This window comes from Anolis carolinensis, chromosome 4, assembly GCF_035594765.1.
Source record: "Anolis carolinensis isolate JA03-04 chromosome 4, rAnoCar3.1.pri, whole genome shotgun sequence".
NCBI classification, from domain to species: domain Eukaryota; kingdom Metazoa; phylum Chordata; class Lepidosauria; order Squamata; family Dactyloidae; genus Anolis; species Anolis carolinensis.
The window spans coordinates 186,446,236-186,467,627 of record NC_085844.1 but is presented as its reverse complement, the minus strand read 5'-3'; the positions used below and the strand labels follow the sequence as shown (position 1 = coordinate 186,467,627).

At 38.8% G+C, this 21,392-nt stretch overlaps 1 protein-coding gene across 17 annotated transcripts in view; it reads left to right on the top strand.

Annotated features, from left to right (window-relative positions):
- ptprf (protein tyrosine phosphatase receptor type F) overlaps positions 1–21,392 on the top strand; it is a 654,269-nt gene that overhangs the window by 520,836 nt on the left and 112,041 nt on the right. For 9 of the 17 annotated variants that reach the window (XM_062979663.1, XM_062979673.1, XM_062979669.1 and 6 more), the window contains exons 6-8: positions 3,869–4,057; positions 10,486–10,503; positions 17,577–17,687. In XM_062979663.1, coding sequence (XP_062835733.1) covers positions 3,869–4,057; positions 10,486–10,503; positions 17,577–17,687 — 318 coding nt within the window. The remainder of the gene's footprint in view (positions 1–3,868; positions 4,058–10,485; positions 10,504–17,576; positions 17,688–21,392) is intronic. The other 8 variants (XM_062979678.1, XM_062979664.1, XM_062979670.1 and 5 more) reach the window with 1 other exon arrangement.

The following is a 21,392-nucleotide window of genomic DNA, read 5'->3' as shown; positions in this document are numbered from 1 at the left end:
GCTGTAGCGGGGGGGGGGGGGGGGGGGGTTAGAGGTACAACGTCCCTCCCCCCCACCCGAAATTTTACAGATTTAAAAAAAAACCTAGGTTACACATAAATTTTAACTGATTAGCCAAATCCCCATGGGTGTCCACTGAAGTTTATTGATGGAGCCTGGTTTCTAAATTATTTTGCATAATGGAATTACTCTTTATGATTCGCTAAAAAAAAAAGTTTCACACACACACACACAAAAATTTTCTGGCTATGGTCCTGGCCGTGGACGCTATGTGTAAGTTCTGATAAGAGATATTATGCACTCTGCATTTACTGGGAACTCATCAGCAGAATCACCATGCACTCTTAACTGGCTGCCTCTTTGCTTAGAATATTTTCTCACCCAACCTGGGATTAGAGGTTACATTGGATCATTTGGAGGATTTGGTCTCCCTGGATTAAACTGCCTGTTATTGCAAGCAGCAAGGTGCAGCTGTAACTTGGCTAGTTCAAAAAGAGTGGATTTCGTTTGCAATTCTTTGTGTCTGCTTTTACAGGCTAATCTGTGTCTCATGATACTCTTGTGTATCTCTGCTTTTGTTTCATTTTCAAATTGTAGAGGAGTGTGTGTTGCAGTTGTATCAGTGTGCCTTGTTTTTGTTACTCAATGCTAGGCTCTGGTGTCTTTCCAGTTAAGCTCTGTGTACCTTTTGTCTTTGAAAATCAATAGAGACCAAACAAAATTTTAAGTAGTTTTTGGTTGTACCTTCTACACAAAAAGCCTTTTATGCTTCCTGGTGAAGAGGAGGTTTCTGGGGAGGCCAGATTGGGAGACACAAAATGGCTAAGGCTCTTATTAAAGCTCTAGTTGCTTTTTTGGGCTTCTTTAAAAATTTCTGTAGAAAATTGTTGATTTTCCACCATAGCCTCTTACTTTTTGAACGCAGAAAGCCAGATTCCAGCCCACTGTATTGTCCCATGCTGTTGAATTCTAAGGTAGAAATGAGGAGTCTGTGTTGCACATGATATCAGGGAAAGATGTTTAGCTCCAATATCTGTACAGTCCAGTTTTGTTTTGTACATGGGCTGGTCATTCATAGATAGGCAAATGAGAGGACAAGAGCGGTGCGAGAATCATGCAGGGTCCGATAGGATTATGCAAATCATGACCACATAAACTGAATATGGAAAATTAATATGGATTAAACATTTATTTTGATAGCTTGAAGGCAGTGATATTGTGTCATAACTTAAATTGCTAACATCAGCTTGAAAGAAATGGAGATATAAGAAATGGTGTGCTGGATGGGGAAAGGGGGAATTTGGATGGTGAATTATAGAACTGACATTATAAATAATGTTTGTTCCTGACACTGATGCTATGAGCTTATTATGCGTTAAAATCTACCGTTCTACTGTGACACCTTTCTATATGTGCTTTGTGCCATGATAGCTGCAAAGAATAAGCCTTCTCGAAAGCAACATTTCTGGTCTCAAATGCTTGAAGGAAAAGTTGGTTATTCAGTGGCATATGGCTCTACATATGCTTAGAGATGCTCTTTTTTGCTAGTTAAAAAGTCGTGTCTTATCTTTAGGGGAAAATATAAGGCAGCTTACAATAATACCAGTATATATGATAGTATAAGGTAAAGGTAAAGGTTTTCCCCTGACGTTAAGTCCAGTCGTGACTGACTCTGGGGGTTGGTGCTCAACTCTAAGTCAAAGAGCCGGTGTTGTCCGTAGACACCTCCAAGGTCATGTGGCTGGCATGACTGCATGGAGCGCCGTTACCTTCCCGCCAGAGCGGTACCTATTTATCTACTCACATTTGCATGTTTTCGAACTGCTAGGTTGGCAGGAGCTGGGGCTAACAGCGGGTGCTCATTCCGCTCCCGGGATTTGAACCTGGGACCTTTCGGTCTGCAAGGTCAGCAGCTCAGCGCTTTAACACACTGTGCCACCACCAGGGGCCCATATGATAGTATAGGTAACCTTTTTGTCTTTTGGTTCTCAGCTGGCCCGAAACAGTGAATAGTCCCGTACCTTCTAAAACACCCAACCTGGTCCCAACCCTTTTCTTGGATTGCAACTTCCATTTTTACAACCAAACTTACCATTGAGTAGACCAACAGATCTAGACGCTGCAGATTGGAAGGTTATTCATAAAGGATATTGGGTAGAGGGGATGAAAAGGTTTCTTCTACAAAAGAAGGAAATTGCATCCTAACTAGGTATTCCTGTTTTTTAAAATTGGTAAGGGCTGCATAGTGACTGAATTTTCAGAAGAATGGAGACAGACACAGATGAGTGTATATCAAGTTTCCTAAGATACAGAGGGCTGCTTATGCTTCTTCTGAGCTGCAACATCTCCTATCTTCCCTCCAGGATAAGACATACAGATTAACAAATTTTGTTAATTGTTGGAATGTAATAAAATTTCAATTTTTTTAAAAAAAGACGTACAGATGCTTTCTGAAGTGTATGCAGTCAGACCCCATTTTTAAGAATTCATGGCAAAGTTCATAAGTTGGATGAATGTAGCTGGTGGGGGTTTTTTTGTACTAGTTTCCATATTGACAAGGGTATTAATTTTCCTATGCTGAATAGTCAGATCTTCCTCACCCAACCTATGAACTTTATTGATGTACACTCAACTGTGTCTGTCTCCATTAGCTGAAGGGACATGTGAAAACTTTCTGTGCATTTCCTTTGTGTACCACATCTGTTGTTATCTGTGCATCATCACTGAGGCTGTACTTTTGTAGCATCAATTGCTTCGTTTTATTTCATCAAATCCCCCAATCTCGTTTAGTTGGGAGCTGAGTAGGTGAGGCCACTCAACATATTACAGGCTTTCTGAAGACTCCCATTTTGGTGCTGTGAACTATGTTGCCTAACTATATACTTTAAAAGCACAAGTTTACCTTGCTCATCTGGAATAATGTTCTCCATCACATAAATATCCAGGTTAAAAGGCCAATTAAAGCTGGACTATTTGGCAAGGAGATATCCATAGTTTTTTATTTTGTTTAAACATCTGCAAACCAAGACTATGTGAGAACAAATTAAGTCCTGAATGTTGTAAGAAACCTTTAAATTGTGTTCTGGTTCTTTTGCTATATATTTGTCTGTTTGATTTCTGTTCACATTTAAAAATAGTAGATCTTCCTTTAGATTTTGAGAAAATGAGTTCAGCTTGGTTTTGATTTGCTGAAAGACTGTTGGAGAGCATTCCGGGTTTTTCTACAATGCAAACTTCTTAGGCATACTTGTCTGTGAGAGTAATACAGCTATTGTAGATAAAATTACTCTCTCTCTCTCTATTGCAGAATACATTTTGTTTTCTTTTTTCTTTCTTTTTTTAAAAACTCCTGTTCATCACAGTGACACTTCCATCTCATAATAGCACAATAAGCCATGGCAGGATGTACATTGATCATTTTCTGCATGCCTCAGGTACCTTCAACTGCCTGGGAACATTTCTGGCAGCTTTCTAATGTGCACCCTGGCATGGATTGGTGTAATTACTCTGGCTTGTTAATTTTATATTCATTTGTTCCTTGTAGTCTTTTAATAATCATATCTGCTGTTGGAAGAGCAGAACAACATGGGGACATGTGCAACTAAAATACTTGCCAAATATTTGAACTGTCTTCATTGTTAAAGGGCACATGCAGAAATACACTGGATAACTGTTGCATTATATACAGATATACAGCTCCCTGTCCAGGATCGAGATGGGGAAGCTAGCTTTGGCAAATCACCAGATGAAAAATCTGTGCTTTGTGCTGAATGGCTGGAGTTTTCACCATGGCAAACTGGCTTTCTGTTGCTGGAATGTTTCAGAATTATCTCTCAATAACATGATTCTTTGTTGTACTTTCTTGCAGAGAATCAGATCCCCTCTGGCTTTCCAACCATAGACATGGGCCCGCAACTCAAGGTGGTAGAAAAGGCCCGCACCGCTACAATGCTCTGTGCTGCCAGTGGCAACCCTGACCCTGAGATTTCCTGGTTCAAAGACTTCCTTCCCGTGGACACAGCTGCTAGCAATGGGAGAATTAAACAGCTCCGTTCAGGTAAAAGGCTTCTCATTTTCTGACCGCTCAGTCTTTCTCAACTATATAAGATATCACTTCAACTCCGCTATGGGTTTTCTGGCTCTTTGAAACTGGAATGCAGGGGGCCTAAGGCAGCCAAACCTCCTTCTCTGTCCCAAACACTTTGCTAGTTGCGCTACTTAGAAAAACAGGTTAAAGAAAATCAAGGTTGCAATTCATGAATACTCAGTTGGTTCATGGACAACAATAACATATAACTGTTTCAGAGACATTCTCAATTTCTTTTTAGCCAGAATCAAATACCAGAAACCTTTCAAATGAACTGCCAGGGTACATTGATACCAACTTTCCATTCTGAAGCTGAAGTTTCATGTGCTGCCCCCCCCCCCCCCCCCGCCATCCTGCCACCTCAATGATGTGATGGTACAAGGAATTTGATAACCTGTTGGACACGAATAATGGGAAATGAAGATGAAATTCCATTGAAATCCCATACCCGCCATGGACCAAAGTTATTTCAAGGATGAGTAATGTTAGGATTCTACAGCACTTAGCCAGTTAAAATACAGAGTCTATAAATCATTAATAATTTAAATATATTAGTCTGGCTTCTTATTACTCGAAGGGGAATTAAACATTTCAAGGATTCCATTATGTTCAACTCAAGTGCATCCCCTTAGTAATAAAAGCTTCTTGATGTAAAACTGCTGTTTCTACAGGGTTATGGAGTCCTGCTGTGAATGATTGATATTTTGACTGGAGTATATGCCTCATTCAAAAGAGCATATATACCTATAAACCAGCTTGCAATCACGACTAGCATCCAAAACCACTGCTTCATATGCTTTGCAAGCAATGTAAAATGTGTGTAGTTAGTGTTCTGGCTCCTAGGTTAGTCTGTAGCAGGCTTTGCTTGAGTTTATAACTAGCCCCATACTGACATCTGTTAGACCTCAATCTTGCACTTGGCTCTCCCCATATAAAGCAGTGAAGGCTAATTGCATGGATACATTTACAGTGCATGTAATTTCACAGTAACCTTTAGCTTAATCTCGAGATGCTTACACTGAAAGAAAATATCGCCCTTGATAATTTGACATGAAAGGCACTAAGCATGCAGCAGTAACAAAGTAACAAAGTGCATTTGTGGATGCTTGCTCTCCATACTTATTAAATCAGCATCTGCATCTAGCAGGATTGCAGGTGAGCAGGGAAAGCCTTAAGCAAATGCTCAACAACATTCACATCATGTGCACTTGGCTGCCGTTGAGCAAGCTTTGGGGTGAAATCTAAGATTAAAAACAAAATGTGTTCAGCACTACCTTTACGGCCAATGTTTACATTTCTCTCTGTTTTTTTTCATCATTGCAAACAGTATCTCAAACCTCTGTTGTAGAGCTCCTTACTTGTAGAATATATGTGAGTTTTCAAGGTTAGAAATCAATGTGTAACAAATCTTCTGCAGTCCTGAGAGATAACTGATTAGACTATGCAGTAAATGAGGTTTATAGACTTCCATATATACTATGCTCAGAGCTGCAGGGTTATTATTTGTAGAGGTGGTGGTGAAGTCATTTTAATGATGAACTAAGTCTCATTAATTTTGAGGAAAGTAACTTTCAGACAGATGTGAATAGGAGCACAGACAAAGAATCTAACATTGTTTTCTTATCCAAAGTGGAGTCTGAATTACAGCTGTTGATCTCTGCATGAAATAGGCAATATTACTACTGCTGAGCTGTGTTAGACTTCAATTTTTTCAGACCCCTTTTATTTGTTTGTTTCTATAAATAGTCCCAGAGGAAAGGTGGGATAAGAAAGAAAGCAAGAAAGTTTGCTTCCTCAAAACTCAAGCCATCTCTAGAATAGATGGAATTCCTATATAGCTTGTTGAATGAATAATATTTGCAATGCTGTATAAAATGGAAATGCCAAGAGCACTTGGTAGATAGCGCCTGTGATGCAACTGGAAAATACTTTGCCTGGCCTGGTTGCTTTTATGTGGCATCTTATAAAACCAGCTGTTTATTCTATTAAAATATAATATAATGTAAAATTATTTAGAAGCTAAGCAACTATGCACCATATTACTCAAGGTCTAGAACAGTGATTCTCAACCTGTGGGTCTCCAGATGTTTTGTCCTACAACTCCCAGAAATCCTAGCCAGTTTACCAGCTGTTAGGATTTCTGGGAATTGATGGCCAAAACATCTGGTGACCCACAGGTTGAGAACCACTGGTCTAAAACAATCATGTTGATCTTTAACATGGAAAGGATCCTTGGCCATCCTCAAAATTTTGTACACTTTCATGAAAATAGGAAGGGAAATCAAAGTTATGTACTCTTCCTGTCTAGTGTTAACAACAAACCCAACTCATTGCAGACTCTATATTGTTATAAAGAAAAGTAACAAATACATTACTTTATAATAATAACAAATCTGTCCATTTCCTAATCTCACATGTGAACAGAATAACAAATAGCTACTACTATACTGTGTTCAGGGGCAAATCCAGGTTTTAAATATTTTATTTAATTATATGTCTTGCTTTAATGAAATGTCTTGCACTCACTTTAATAAAAAAAATACTTAAAAGAGCTATTGTGGCTCCCATCTCTTCCTCTGTAGTCCTGTATTGATTTTATGAGGCGGGACAGGACAATTTGTAGACAATTCCAGCTGCTTTCCAGAATAAAATTGTTATAAACGCTTTATCATAAAATACCAAACTGCCTTCAGACAAGCCAAGATGAGTGAGATTAAATACTTGGGACCTTTGAAAGCATGTATGTATGACACTGTGTTAAGTTTTCTAAATGGTGTTAGGCATTCATTTTAAAATATAACACAGTTGTGGTAGGATTATGTTAGGTTCATGGTATTCCACTCCATAATATACTTTATTGCCTGTTCTTCAAGACAAGGCAAAAAATAACTAGCAATAGAGAATTGTAAGAGTTTTGGCAATATTGTCCCTCTGTTTCCATTTTATTGGTGTCGTAAAGCTTTAGGGTTGTTAATTGTTTTTATTTCTGTGATGCCAGTACCCTGCTTGATGTGCAAGCTACTGTTCATAAAACAATGCTGTCAAATACAATAAAAGCTTATCAAAGTTTAACTGATGAAACTGTTTGTGGAGGAAGATGTGGCAGTGCCTACATCAATATAACAATGTTAGTCAACTTCCAAGATATGGAGGAGGCAGTTACGCAGAGTTGAAAAGTTAATATCAAATCAGAGTACATACACACACCGACGTTGAAAGAGTGTACAATGAGACCATTTATTTCATTAAAACCAGAAAAGTGGGGTTGAGACTATTTTTTAAAATTAGTAGTTAGGCTTTTGATCATTATAAACTGAGATACAAATTATTTTTTCCAGTATCTTCAGTTCTCTTTTTTTTCAAGTTAAAAAACTTATAAGCAAGGACTCGTATAAGCAAGTCAGAATATTAAATCAAGGTTAGGACAAAGCAGGAAATCATGGTTAATTACTGGTTGTATATTCATTCATTTTCTGGATTGCCACAGCAGAGACGACCCTCTTACATATCTTCTCACTGTCTATTGCCCCACTGGGTAGACATAAAGGAGGATCCATAAAACAGAGCTCAATCCTTAAGGGAAAGGGACTCCTCTAACCTATCGAGGTCCCAAGCCATGTAGTGTCTTCAGTGTTATCGGGAGCACCTTCAACATAAGCTAGAAATACTGTATATTGATACCCAGCATAGTTCCTTTAAAAGTGACATTATGTGGGTTCTATGCAATGTTGCTGTCAGCAGGCTAGCTACTGTGTTTTGCACTAGCTGCAGCTTCCAGGTTGTCTTTCAGGGTAGCCCCATGCAAAGCATATTGAAATAATCCAGTTGAGAGGTTATCAATACATGAATCACAGTAGCTAGGGTATTGCTATGCAGGAAGGGTTGTAGTCTTGTGGACCAGTTGATCCAATTGTGTCCTGTGTGCTGCAAACAAAAGAATCAATTTCATCCTCCAGTTACAGAGATGGGTCTAGGAGTCCTCCTAGGTTACTTGCTTTCTTAGGGATCATTTTCTTAGCCCTCACTAGAGATGCTGGAGTTTAAACTGGAGAACTTCTGAATGCAAAGCATATTCTCCTCTTAATAAGTCTGTTGCTAAATAGAACGCCAAATGAACTTGTCTCTAAATCAAGACAAAGTTTGGTCTTCTGAACTCTGGTCTATATTGCAAGTATAATCCTTTAGAATTATGACCTGGGGAAATGTCATAAACTTTGCTTTAGTGACATATAGCAAACAGGGATTCTGATCACCATCGTGGCAGTCTTCTGGAAAATTCCATTTTAATTATCTTAGTGCCACATTCTCTGCAAATGTCTGTGTATGCCAGCTTTTCTAAGTAAACCTTATTTCCTTACTTCAGCGCTCTGACTGTGGCAAGAGTTATCTTAATACTGTCAGATCTAAAGATTGAGTTTTAATGCAAAAGAAAATGAGTCAGCTATACTTTAGGGAATCCATTCTTTGTGTGTGCTGTATTTTTAGCTTTATGTAGACATTTTCATATAGAGTTTTCAGTTGCTCCATGGATACACTTAGGATTCGCTTCAGATCTGCTTGGGAATAGTAAAAAAAAAAAGTGCTGTTTTCCCTAGCCAAGAAGCTAGCAGGATTCCTGGGCTCTATGGTAGAGTTTATTGTCAATTAGCTAAAAGGATGGGAGTGAGCATGTTAGTCAGGATTGCAAATTTTTAATTATAGTAATAATTGGGAGACTGGGTAGAAAAGTGAGCACTCAGCAAATTTTTCTATTGGGCATGAAGCAATAACCTTCTTGTGAGTATAGCCTGCAAGCCATGCAGGCCTCTGTGATGAGAATTGTTCTATCAAGGGGAAGGGAATGGGTCGTTAGAAAAACAGATAAATAGGAAACAGATTTATTGTGGCAGAGATTACCCACAACTGTAGCAATGGCGTGAGCCTTCCTGAAGCTTCAGTCATCTGTGGAGCAAAGCATCAGCAAATATAAACCAACCATAAAGCAAAAATGGAGTAATATCATCTTGGCTGTGAAGAATGTTAAATGAAGCAGCTGGAACGGCTTCTTCTGATTAAAAGCTAGGGCTACTGCCTGAAGGAACGGCAGGAGGAGAGAGTGGAAGAGATAACAAGTGTAAATATTTTAATTACTCTTTAAGAGGCAAGTTAAACATGCTTAAAATCTGCCTTCTTTGTATTTACAGAAACTCTTTGAGTGTCTTTCTTTGTTTCCCATTGGGTGATCAGTGCTGTGGATAATGGAATGTGGGGAGCAGTTAATCTCAGATACACAGCACTCGTATGCTTACTGGTATTTATTGATCAATACACGGAACATGATTTGACGCTCTGTGTCCTGTTTAACCCTCTCTTTCTGTCTGTTTAAACTCCCCAGTTTTCTTTGGTAAGTGCTTGGTGTTCAGATGTGCAAAATCTGCATCAAACCAACACATACCATGAAATGCCTACAAATTAGGTCTGCATGAATATCCCTGCCCTTACTAACAGCCTTCATTTGCACAAAATAAGACCAAGGGGACCAAACTGGGGATCAAAACGGTTTGCTGTCAGATTACATTTGCAGGTCTCATTCTGTATATCTGGACAATGCTAACAATAATCTCCAGACTGAGCAAACCTTTGTGTGTAACAGTGATTCCACTTGATGCTTTGGAGCCATTAGCTTCATTATCGAGCCCTCCTTATAAGATGCTCTCATAGCATGTGAAAATATTTCCAGCTCCCTTATAAAGAGGGTAAAAATTGCTTCCTCTTGACCATTACGCAAATTATGCAGAGCATGCCTGGTTCTCCATTGTACAAAATGAAAGCTAGAAGAAAGTTCTTTACATTTTTATTTGAAAATTCAATGCTGCAGGACAACAGTTTCTGGCCAAGGGGAAACCTGATCTAGGATATATCCAAGTTACCCCTCCATTTTTCTCTCTATTTTGAGGTTTATGCCCCAAAAGGTCCATGTAATCTGAAACTAAGAATGTGTCTCTCACCTACCACTGTATGCTAAGGGTTTTATTTTCTTCCCTACACACACACACACACACTTTACTCTCAGTGTGATACTCCCATGGCGCCCATCTCCCAGTGGCTCCTCCATCTCAGCTGTGGCAGTGAATGCCAGTGGTTTTGTCCAGGAGCCAGCTTGAGCAGGACAAGTAACATCTTGGGGAAAAATGGGGCCAGACTCTTGTGTTCTTGGTAGCAAAGAGCTTTACTAACCACCTGAGGACATCACTCTGACTTATTACTGCACATCCTTTTCTTTTTTAAATTATTATTCCTGTTTGCTAATACAGATTCTAGCTTTGAAAAACTTTCTACTTTTTGTTACAATTTTCTTCCTTTCCTGTTTGTACTAACGCTTCTCTCTAATCTTATTTGCATTCAAATTACCTCACCAGGTGGTACACCAATCAGAGGTAAGAATGCTGAACTGTGCCTCCAGTTATCATCTCACTCCATTTCCGTTCTGCCATGTTGCCTCTCCAGCAGTATGTCATCTCCAGCTATTCTTTCACACCAGACTCAATCAGCACACTCACTCACCTTTCTGTCCCTTCCCATGTGTCCTTGTTCGTGGTTTATTTTTTAGTGTGGCACCTTGTAGAATCATCCATTGCAGGCGTGCACAGGTTAAAGGGGGTTATTCAACGGGAGGTCTGCAGAGTGGAAAATGATGTCTTTGTCAGTGCCGCAGACTGTTCTGAGGTCTTCCATCTTCAGATTCAGTCACCTTCTGGGACACCGAGTCCAGGCAGGATTGAGACAGCCACAGTTTTGAAGAATGTCCCAAGAGAAAAGACATGTTTTTTTTTAACTCTACCATCTTTAACAAGAACTAAAATAATAAAAAGGGGGGAAATTGGAAATTCAAGCAATGAAAAGTGATGATGTGAGAGCTGAAAGTATACTGTTCCCATTTATTGGCTCTTCTATTTTGAAGGTTGAGGGAGGAGATGTAAGAAGCCAGCTCCACCCCTTTCAAAGCCTTATGTGGACTCATGGTGCACCTTGGCATAAAGATTTGTTGTGAGTAAATGAATCAGACACACATCTGGCTGCCTTAAATCTTCACTTGTTCAACCCATCTCCAGTCTGACAGCTCTGCGTTCCCAGGCCTGCTAGTTTCAATGCTGTAGATATGCTAGCCGTTTTTCGACTCTAAACACTCAAAGTGGCCCTGGGAATTAATTTTAAAGGTTGTAATGAGTACTATGTAGTGTGACTCTGATCTCTTGTGATTTCAGTTACTGCTGTTGACTGACCCCTGAATTTCCTGATGAAGTTATTATCACCACTAAATTACACTCTCTCATTTGTCCAATACTCCCCCTTCTTTCCTTCTCTCTCCCTCTTCACTGAATCACTGCTGGAAGTTAATAATCCAACTCTTTGGAACTGGTTCTGTTGCTGGGGGTTAATGTTTTCAGTTCCGATTAAGTGACTTTGGAGCAAATGTGAGCTGCTGTTTCTAGTATATTTGCATCAGTTGCTTGGGTGGAAAATCTGGGTCAGGGAAAAATTGTAGACCTCTTTCTGATACAAATGGTTTTCTTAACTGTCTTTTCTCTTTGGAGTACTAAAAGACTGACACCTGTGATGTTACTAGTTTTTTAAAATTATTTTCCACTTCTGTCACAGTTTTCATAGCAAGATTATGAACTGAATTATAAATAGTTAAGCATGTCAGGAGCAGATTGGACATATTCCCTGCATATAAACTGTCATGTGTTTCCTCCTGTCAACAAGTGAGGACATTAATGGCTCAGCATCAGAACCACCAACATGTTCTACACATCTTTTCTGGGAAGTGGACACATCTGTGTAATGAGAATCTTCCATCTCATAAAACATAAATCTCTTTTTTCCAGTCCTAATGAGGTATTTTAAAATGTGCTTGACATTATTTAAAATATGTGTCCCATTTGAATGTCAAAGATGACATCTCTGCACGGGCCGATGTTCACCTCTTGACCCCTAGTACAGGATTTCTGTCAGAAAGATGCCTTTTGTTAAATACACTAGCTATTGAATCTCTTAACAGTAACAACCATGGTAGATAAAGACAGTTTTATGAAAAGGGAATGTATGCTCACATAGTGGCCTGCAATGTCTTCAATAAGGTAAGTTTGTTCCATTTCTGGGATGTATTTATTTAATCTGGAAATATATGAAGCTAACAATATTTTGAGGTTTTGAACAGTTAGTTGGATGTTTGTGTTTATTAATTCTTGATTGATGATCTACATGGATGTAAAATCTACATGAATATTTTGAAAACTAAATAGACTGCCTATAGAACAAATGAACATGTAATGGGATGTCAGAACATGGGAGGTCTCCTGGAGAAGCAGGAGTGAGATGTCTTTCTTCTGAGGCTAACTTTTCCTTTGAGCCTTGCAGCCATACGCAGGAATGCTGTCCAGAGATGCTGTCATTTTTCTGAGAGCTTGTGTTCTCAAGGCATGTTATCACTTTTAACGTTCCCCCTTTGCCTTTCAGGTGAGACCCAGGCTGAAAGGTCAGGGTGAGTTTTGATAGACTGTTCAGAGATGCATGGGTCTCGCTGGTGACTGGCAGGTTAGAGAAGAGGATGAATGAATTGATTTTATCTTTTGAAGGATGAGTTAGTAGGCTACAGTGAATTATTCTTTAGGGGAAGTGACACACATTCCCCTTAGCAAAGTTAATATCAAATTTTTCTGTGTCACCATGGAATAAACAGGAATAAATATAATGGAAAATAACCTGCCTCGAGGTGCTCTTCTCATGGAACTAGGAATGCTAGTATGTCGTTGAAACTCTGACACTATAGATTTGCCATAGCAGGTAACACAGGAAGCAACAGAGATATTAAGGGAGAAACGGCACTTTAAAATAACCATTTTCTTGGAACTAGCTCCTCTGTGCCTAAGAAATTCACAAAAGAAATTGGAAGCTAAAGAAAATAATTACATTTGCCTGGATTTCACACTCACCCTTCCATATGAATTTCAGACAGCAAAACAGAAAGAAAATTATTTTTAAAAAGGAAAGCCTAAAAATCAGCAGAATGGTGCTGAAAAATCTTTTATCAAATATATTTTGAAGCTGCCCATTTCCAACTGGGTTTTTCCCCAAAGCATCCTTATAGGAGATTGCTACTCTAGGAGTCTTGCAATGCTACCTCTGAAGAGACTTGCAAATCTCCATCTCTTCTTTTCATTTCTGGAGCAGAATAGAGTAGTATGTAGAAACAAGATGCATGAGGTACGAAAAGGGAGGCAAATCTGTGGGGAGATGGATTCCTGCATTTTGTCTTTGTAGAATGTTCAGTTCCATAGCTTTGTTAGCAACTGCCTTGTATATATCACAGAAGCTCTGCCTTTTTGCAGGTTCCAGCCATGGCAGTCACTAAGTCCAGGGAGGAGACATCACAAGAAAAATTGTTATGGTGGTTTGCATAGTTGGTAATAGAGGTGATTAGACTGGTCTGTTGCCATTCTGTGCACCAACTAAATAATTAGAAAACTTGGTTGGTACACTGCATATTTACTCAAAAATTGTTCTCACTTTTGTTCAGTGAAATTTACATCCATATATCTATGAGTAGATTGAACTTTTAACATGCATGGGCTTTTTTGAGAATTTTACCAGAAATGAAAGGTTAAAATCTATTTGTGGTGTCATATGCTCTTATAGGAAACACAGTTCAGAAAAATTTCTGAAACACAATTTATATGCCAACACCTTGCTCCTTTTGTCTGGTAGACTTCTCCACTGTCCTTACATGGCAGGTCACAACTTGCCAAACCAGGACATGTTATGTTGTGTAGACAGGTCCTACACAATAGTAATGCAGATCAAGAAGGAGACTGAAGAATATTTTTCATCCAATCTTTCCACCTTCATGTCTTCCCAAACAGTTTTTAGTTCTACTTTATGCATTGTCATGGAACATATACACATGTAGGAGTAGTGTAGATGTTTGAGAGTATACACATGAACAAAGTGTTCTGAAATGCCTTGGGCCAAGGAAAAAGAGGTCCCTGAGGGTTTTTCTTCATCTCACACCAGCCCCAGGTCATGTCTTTGCTACTTACTGTACTTATTATTTTATATGTAAGCATTTACATTCCATCGTAGTTGAAAATGGCAAGGTCTATATAATTTTTTTAAACCCTACTGTTGCATCTTGTTTGAACAGCTAAACAGGCATGATTCCTGCCAGAACATATGAAAGTATCATAGGTAGAGACAGGGAGCAGCCTTCTCTGTCTGAAATCTCTTTTACCCTCCTCCAACCTGCCTACTAATGTAACAACAGGGAGGGCTCTCTACATCATTTTTATTACATAGCCGAACTCAGTGAAGTTCATTTTTTCCTCCCTGACATGTAGACTTAGGCTACAGTCTCAATTTATCCTTTAAATAATGTAGGTGGCGTCAGTTGATTCACATTAGTTTTCCTTCTGTTTCAATGATATGAAAACTGAATTTGACCTCCGTGACTTGAAGTGGGAAGAGCAGAGACAGCAATTTCAGTTTCTGTTCTCATAGTGCTGTTTTCTCTGGCAAACGGAAATGGGTTCAGACTCTGACAAGCAGGCAGGTTAATTCTTTTCTCTCTTGGTTCAGGGGTGGGTGTGTGCTTCTGTGTGTTTGATTTGTGACCAAACTCCTCTTCTACCACTTCTGGAATCTCAACTTCTGGAAGCAACAAAGAAGACTTTTTACCTTTAAAGTATGGAGTTCTGCTTCAGGCAAAGAAGTATCAAGTCTACTTTAAATTGATCCTAGATATTTATTTTTTTTGTATTTTGCCTTCATCACTGCTGTGCTTATATTCTCCATACCTTGGATGCCTCCCATATCAATGAAACTAGGAGGAAGAGAAGTGAATGATCATAGGAATCATTCATATTCGTCAAGATAAGGAAGAAGAATCTGATAATGCCATTTTGGGCATAAATGCCCTTAATGTGGGCTGGACTGGACATAACATTTAATTTGGTTGCATAGATTTAACACAAGTTGTGACATTATAGTGGTACTTGCTTATATTGCCCCCTCTTTAAATCAGGATTAGGCAACTAGTGGTTCTATAAGAGCTAGGGGTCCTGGGATTTGTAGCTAGACAGTATTTGGAAAGCTGCTCCTCTGTATTAGAGCCACAGGCATCTCTCAACCTAAAATTCAGTCTCAATTGAGTCAATAGCAATTTTTCCTTCTCCTGGAAGACACTAGGCAGAAAGAAAAACAGTGTGGTAAAGGATTGCTAGATCAGGATTGTTCTAGGCTCTGAAGTTCTAGTCCAAACCTGAGCCCTAGGGAAGACACATTGTGAAATCACCGGGTGCATTTGTAATATACAAAGGTGATATTACAAGAGGTAGCACCCATTATCTTTTTAAGCATGATAAATTCATCAGACACAGTTACACAGAATATGTCATTCAAATAAGAATACCAGGTACAGCAAAATGAGGATAATACCATATATGGGCACATTTTTCACTGCTCTTGCCATGAGATTTCATCACCTTGCCCAAAGCACTGGAGAAGAACAACCAGATCCTGAGATATGGAAACTCTAGTATGGTGGAGAGACAATAAAGGGGGGAAATGAGAAGAAAGAAAACATGGTAGAAAAAGAGTGATAAAGGGGGAATGCTATCTTCTCCTTTTCTCCCACACATACTCGCTTCAGCCACATGCAACATTGATAAGTAGTCGCTGACAAATTTCTCCAGATGGAATGCAACCCTCAGTAGAAGAAGGTGCCCATTGGGGTACTTATATTGTCAATCATCACCTTCAGTGATGCACCTAGCACTTTACCCCACTCGGGTTCGATTATTCATGTTGCATAAGTCTGCCCCTCCCATGTAATCCTAAACATCCCCACTCCCTTGCCTAACTACTTTGATATGTGGTTATTTGAGTTTTTAAAATTGTTTGGCTTTTGCTATGTATTTTAATGTTGTAACTTGTACTATTTTATGTATATGTCAATTGTTGTTTTTAGGGCTTTGTCCCCATGTGAGCCACCCCGATTCCCCTCGGGGAGATGGAGGTGGCATATAAAAAATATATTATTATTATTATTATTATTATTATTATTATTATTATTATCATCTCATCTCAGCATCTCCGCACTCTTCTTAAAAGTATGCTGCCAACAGGCTCTTCATTGGATCCAGTTCCTCTCAGGCTTGTATATGGCGGTTCCTTTTATAATGAGTACTCTTTCAACATTTAAGCTCTAAACTCTACATTCAGGCTCTTTTGGTTTCCCAAGCACTTTTTGATTCTAACAGTAAGCATCATTATGTTCAATAGATAATATGAATTTACTACACATAGTTTTGTTAGTTTACACATAGTTGGTTTTGTTAGAAACTCTATATCTATATTATATCATATAATCTTAAAGTATTACACGATCACATTTTCAGCATCCATCACTCGTCCTCTTTTGGTCTTTATTCAAACACTAATATATCTATCAAACTTACCTCATCTTAACAGCATTTCACCCTCGCACTCTTCCATAAATCACCATCATATGTAGGGTCATTCAGTGTTCACTTCCTCTCTTTTAATCTTCCTCATAAACATATTACTATGAAACATAATGCAGCACAAAATTTAAAAAATGCCTCAAAGTAACTTTAGTAATATAATGACTTCCCTCAATTTACATGTATGGGAAAGTTGATTTTTACTCTGGTGTCTAAATTATGTTTAATTATATTATGGTCACTATTTTAATTTATTATATTAATGTGTTTAATTTTGTACTTTTATTTTGATGTGTTTTTATCCTCTGTTTATTGTAATTACCCGGGCTTGGCCCCATGTAAGCTGCCTCGAGTCCCTTCGGGGAGATGGAGGCGGGATACCAAAATAAAGTTATTATTATTATTATTATTATTATTATTATTATTATTATTATTAAGTTTGTTTTTAGAGAGAAAGTGATTTCTTTGGCTCTGAAACAGTGTAAATTTGGTGATCGTTTCAGTTTTTAAGTTTGATTACTTATGAATTGTTGGGGAGTGTAAGTGTAATTCTCACAGTGGAACTGATAATTGAAGGAAGGGGAATCATGGTCAGAGAAGAGAATTGGCAATATTGTTTAATTGTTGCTTAAAATGTTTAGATGTTACAGTGTAATTTTACCTTAAAAGACCTATTCAGTATTCTTTTGAAAGTTTCTGTCCTTAGCAGAAATTATTGTTTAACATAGGTAGTGATTAGAGGTATAAGTAACTAATTTTCCTATGCAGCTATACAGACTGGAAACTTCAGTTGACTTTTAGCAGAAAGACATGGATACCTTGTTGTAAGTGATGTTTGGTGGACTCTGTGAGAAGTGTTGTGCTACATATTAGTTGAAAACATTTTATTTTTGTGGTCTTGATAGAGAAGAAGCACTCAGCCAACAACTTACATGTTATTTTAAAGATTTTATCATAACCCCTATTGTCTGTGTCTTGTTTCTGTATAGGGGCCCTGCAAATTGAGAACAGTGAGGAGTCGGACCAAGGCAAATATGAATGTGTCGCCACGAACAGTGCAGGGACCCGCTACTCCGCTCCAGCCAATCTTTATGTGCGAGGTAAAGTTTGAGAAGGCAAGCCTCTATCCCTTTCTCCCTTCTTTTCCATGGCTCTTGCCTCTCAAATGACCCATGGGGCATTGTAGCAAGAGGGTATCTTAACAATACTTTCTGAATGATTTATCCTGAATCCCATTTTGGTCCATGAGATCAATTCCTGAAGCATTCTCTTTTGCAGGGGTGGGATCTCTGTGATCAAGCCAAGAGGACCAGTATACAGCTCTGTAATGAGCATGGAAGAGGAGGGGCTGTCATATTTAGCCCTTTATTTGTGTTTTGTTTTGTTTTAAATACATAAAAGCTTCTATATGGGTTTGTGTGAAATTAGTGGGTCTTTTCTTCTAAGCCTGATATGTTCTCTTGCAGGTGAGCAAATACATCATCTTGGCTTTGGAATAGAGTCTTTGTTTTCATGGGTTGTCTCAGTCAACTCCTCCTCAGCAACAAGGATAATTGCTGCTGCTATTACAATGTCTATTCCTGCTGAGAATCAACTGCAGTTTGTCGCACAAAAAGCCACTTTGTCAGACTATTTTTTATCTCTCTGTTATTCCTATATCTTAAAATATTTCTACATTAAATCTGATATTGAATTGGATGTTTGGAGGGCAAAACATACAGTACTTCATTGAAAGCTGGCAAATTTTCTGTTGTGTTTTGAAAGGGACAATATGTATTCCCATTGGTGAGACCTTGCATACACACAGGGCAGTGAGGTGAGGCATCCCTGGGAATTGTGGCTTGGGGCTTGCATCAAAGTACAGAAGCATTTAAGTGTGGTCCCTTTGACTGGTTGGCAGTTAAACTCATCTTTTATTTCTTCTTAGGACCTGGATCCCAACAACTGCCAGTTTAGAAATAATGTTTTCATCATTATCCTCTCCCCCTCTCTTTTTCCATCTAATTCTCCTCCTCTTCCTCCTCCTCTTCTCCCCCATGTCTTCCCAGCCCTGCTTCCAAACAATTCTATGAAAGAAAGCTGCCTTAACCAAACTGAGGAATAGTTTTTCTTGAAAAGGCCAAGATGACTTGCTGTGTGATTGTTTCTCAGTCTCTCGGTTGCTGTCATTGTATTCAGCGCTCATTTTCTGCAGGTGCCTTTTCATTTTGCTGAACAATTTTGACATATAAGTCTGTAAGAAGCTGAAGTTTCAAATATTCTCAGAACTCTTTATCTGTGCAGTAGAAACACCAATTTCACACTCTGAATGTGATTATGATTGACCTCACATTTCCTGTATTCTTACAAATAATATTCAAGCTACTTCTGGTAAAACTAATATAATTTACTCTCAAAGTAAGGGAGATGTATATTTGAATATACCTTATATTCAATTGTTGTGTAGACTTTTGTACACGCACTGCTTCCATTCTGTTTCAAGTAGCATTCCCTATGTCTAGCCTTTGCAAACAGGCTTGGGAAGACTAATGTTTCACCTGAATGAACAACTTGCTAAGGCAAAGAAACTTCACCTTTAAGCCTGTCTGATTCCCTGTTTGCTGAGTCTTTCTGTATTTAGTTATAGAACTCCCCTTGGACTCTAAGAAGTACAGTAAGCTGTAACCCCAGTCTTGATGGAAAGAGAAGGCTGTTCAGCAAGTGGCTGGTTGGCTGGCTCTGGAGATAAGGTGACATTAGCCAAGTTTCTGATAGGGAGATGATTCTAGCCCTATGTGTATGGTTCAGTTTCTATTAACCATCGTATTTCTAAGGCATACATTTCACAACAAGCTTCCTTTTTATTGCATATCATCTTTACAAGGTTGGACTTCAAGCTGCAGGATTGAGATAAAGACCCCTAGTATATAAAAGACAGGTTACTGCATAAATTGTCTTCTGTTGAGTTTTGCGATATGTAACATTTCCCAAGCAATATTTATGCGGGTGGCATTGCTTTACAAAACAAAATAAGTACCTTAACCAGCCCAGTGAAGGACTTTCTCAATCCCTTAAACTAGAAATGTGTTTTCCTGAGAAAACAACAGGCAACATATGTGATTATTAGCAATGTAGACATACATGCTGCATGCTAGTACATGGGCGCAAAATTGTACTACACACACAACACAGGAAGGATTGCTTTGCATTGGAGAAAGGAATCTTAAACCTTCTGACAGCTACTTTCCTGCTCCAAATACCCCAGCTCATCTCTCTCAAAATACCCCCCTGCCTTTATCCATATTGCATTGCATCAGGAAAGAGGTGGGAAGGAAATGCTTTAGTCTTTTCCTGATGATCGCTTTTCTACTACAACTCCCAGCCTTTCTCACATGCATATGCCTTCACCCCTTAAGATTTGCTCCTCCATATAAGGATTTTACATAGTAAATTTCATCAAAGTCCAGTTTGAATAACTTTGAGAGATTTTTGTGTGTTTTCTGAGCTGTATGGCCATGTTTGAAGTGTTCTCTCCTGATGTTTCGCCCACATCTATGGCAAGCATCCTCAGAGGTTGTGAAATATATTATACCTCTGCGGATGCCTGCCATAGATGTGGGCGAAACGTCAGGAGAGAATACTTCTGGAACATGGCCATACAGCCCGGAAAACACACAACAACCCTGTGATTCCAGCCATGAAACCTTCAACAACACTTTGAGAGATTATTTGGTCTACATCCAAAGTAGAGAGGTTTCTTCTGGTGCTATAACCCTAGTTAGTGACTGCAAGAAACCTTTGAATCTTCCCAGACCTAAATAAAGAGAAATCAAAAAACCCAAGAAAGCAACATAAGAAATTATACTAGTTGAGATAAAATTTTATTTATATCTTCTAGTTAAATACTACCTGCCTTGACTGGCTGCAGCTTTCCAGGGACTCAGTCTGTTGATGTCTTCTGCTTTACCTGCAGTCATAATCTTCCAATTGGAGATGCCAGGAACCTTGGACCGTTTCCACTCAAAGCAGTGGTTTCCAAACTTTTTTTAACCAGGGGCCACTCTCCAACATTAGTACCAAAAGGGTTACAAATCAGCTTTTGGTCAACATTAAATTTGGTTTGGTTATTTGGGGTGCCAATTCAGAAAAATTGCATTGGATAGACCACGTCAGCTCTAGTTTCTAATACAGAACATATGCCATCCAGTAGCTACCATCTGCTTACCCACAGAAAACCATATTTAATAATATAGAGCAGATGTGGTCTAGCCAATGCAATGGTCAGCTCTGCAGAAAGGAGCAGAAATAAAATAAATACAATGAATAAATAAAGAGAAAGGAGATTTGCAAACCAGATTTTCATTCTTGCAGCCCACTGCTGGGCCGTAGCCCACAGGTTGAGAACCACTGACTTAAAGCAATGTTACTGATTCACATTATTTCCCCCTACAATTATTCTTTATGTAAACCTATGATACAACCTATGGGTAAGTTAAAATAGCATCGCTAGTGAAGCTTAAGAATGACCCTCTGCTTGCTAGTATTTAACATTGTTTGGAAATTTCTGACTCAAAAGTAAAACTACTCTATGGAAGCATGCATTCCCTTAAGGAAGTTTGTGCAGGACAAATGTCTCCTTTCTGAGTTGGTTGTTTTCCAGAAGCATCACTGAACACATTTGCACATCAGCCAGGAAGCTCCTTCAGGGACACATAATTAAGAATTGACATAATAAGCTTAAAAAGGTTGTTTAGTAATACCACAAATACATTATTAGGTCACGAACCTGCCGTGGTCAATACCAGATCTACTCTCCAAAGTGAGCA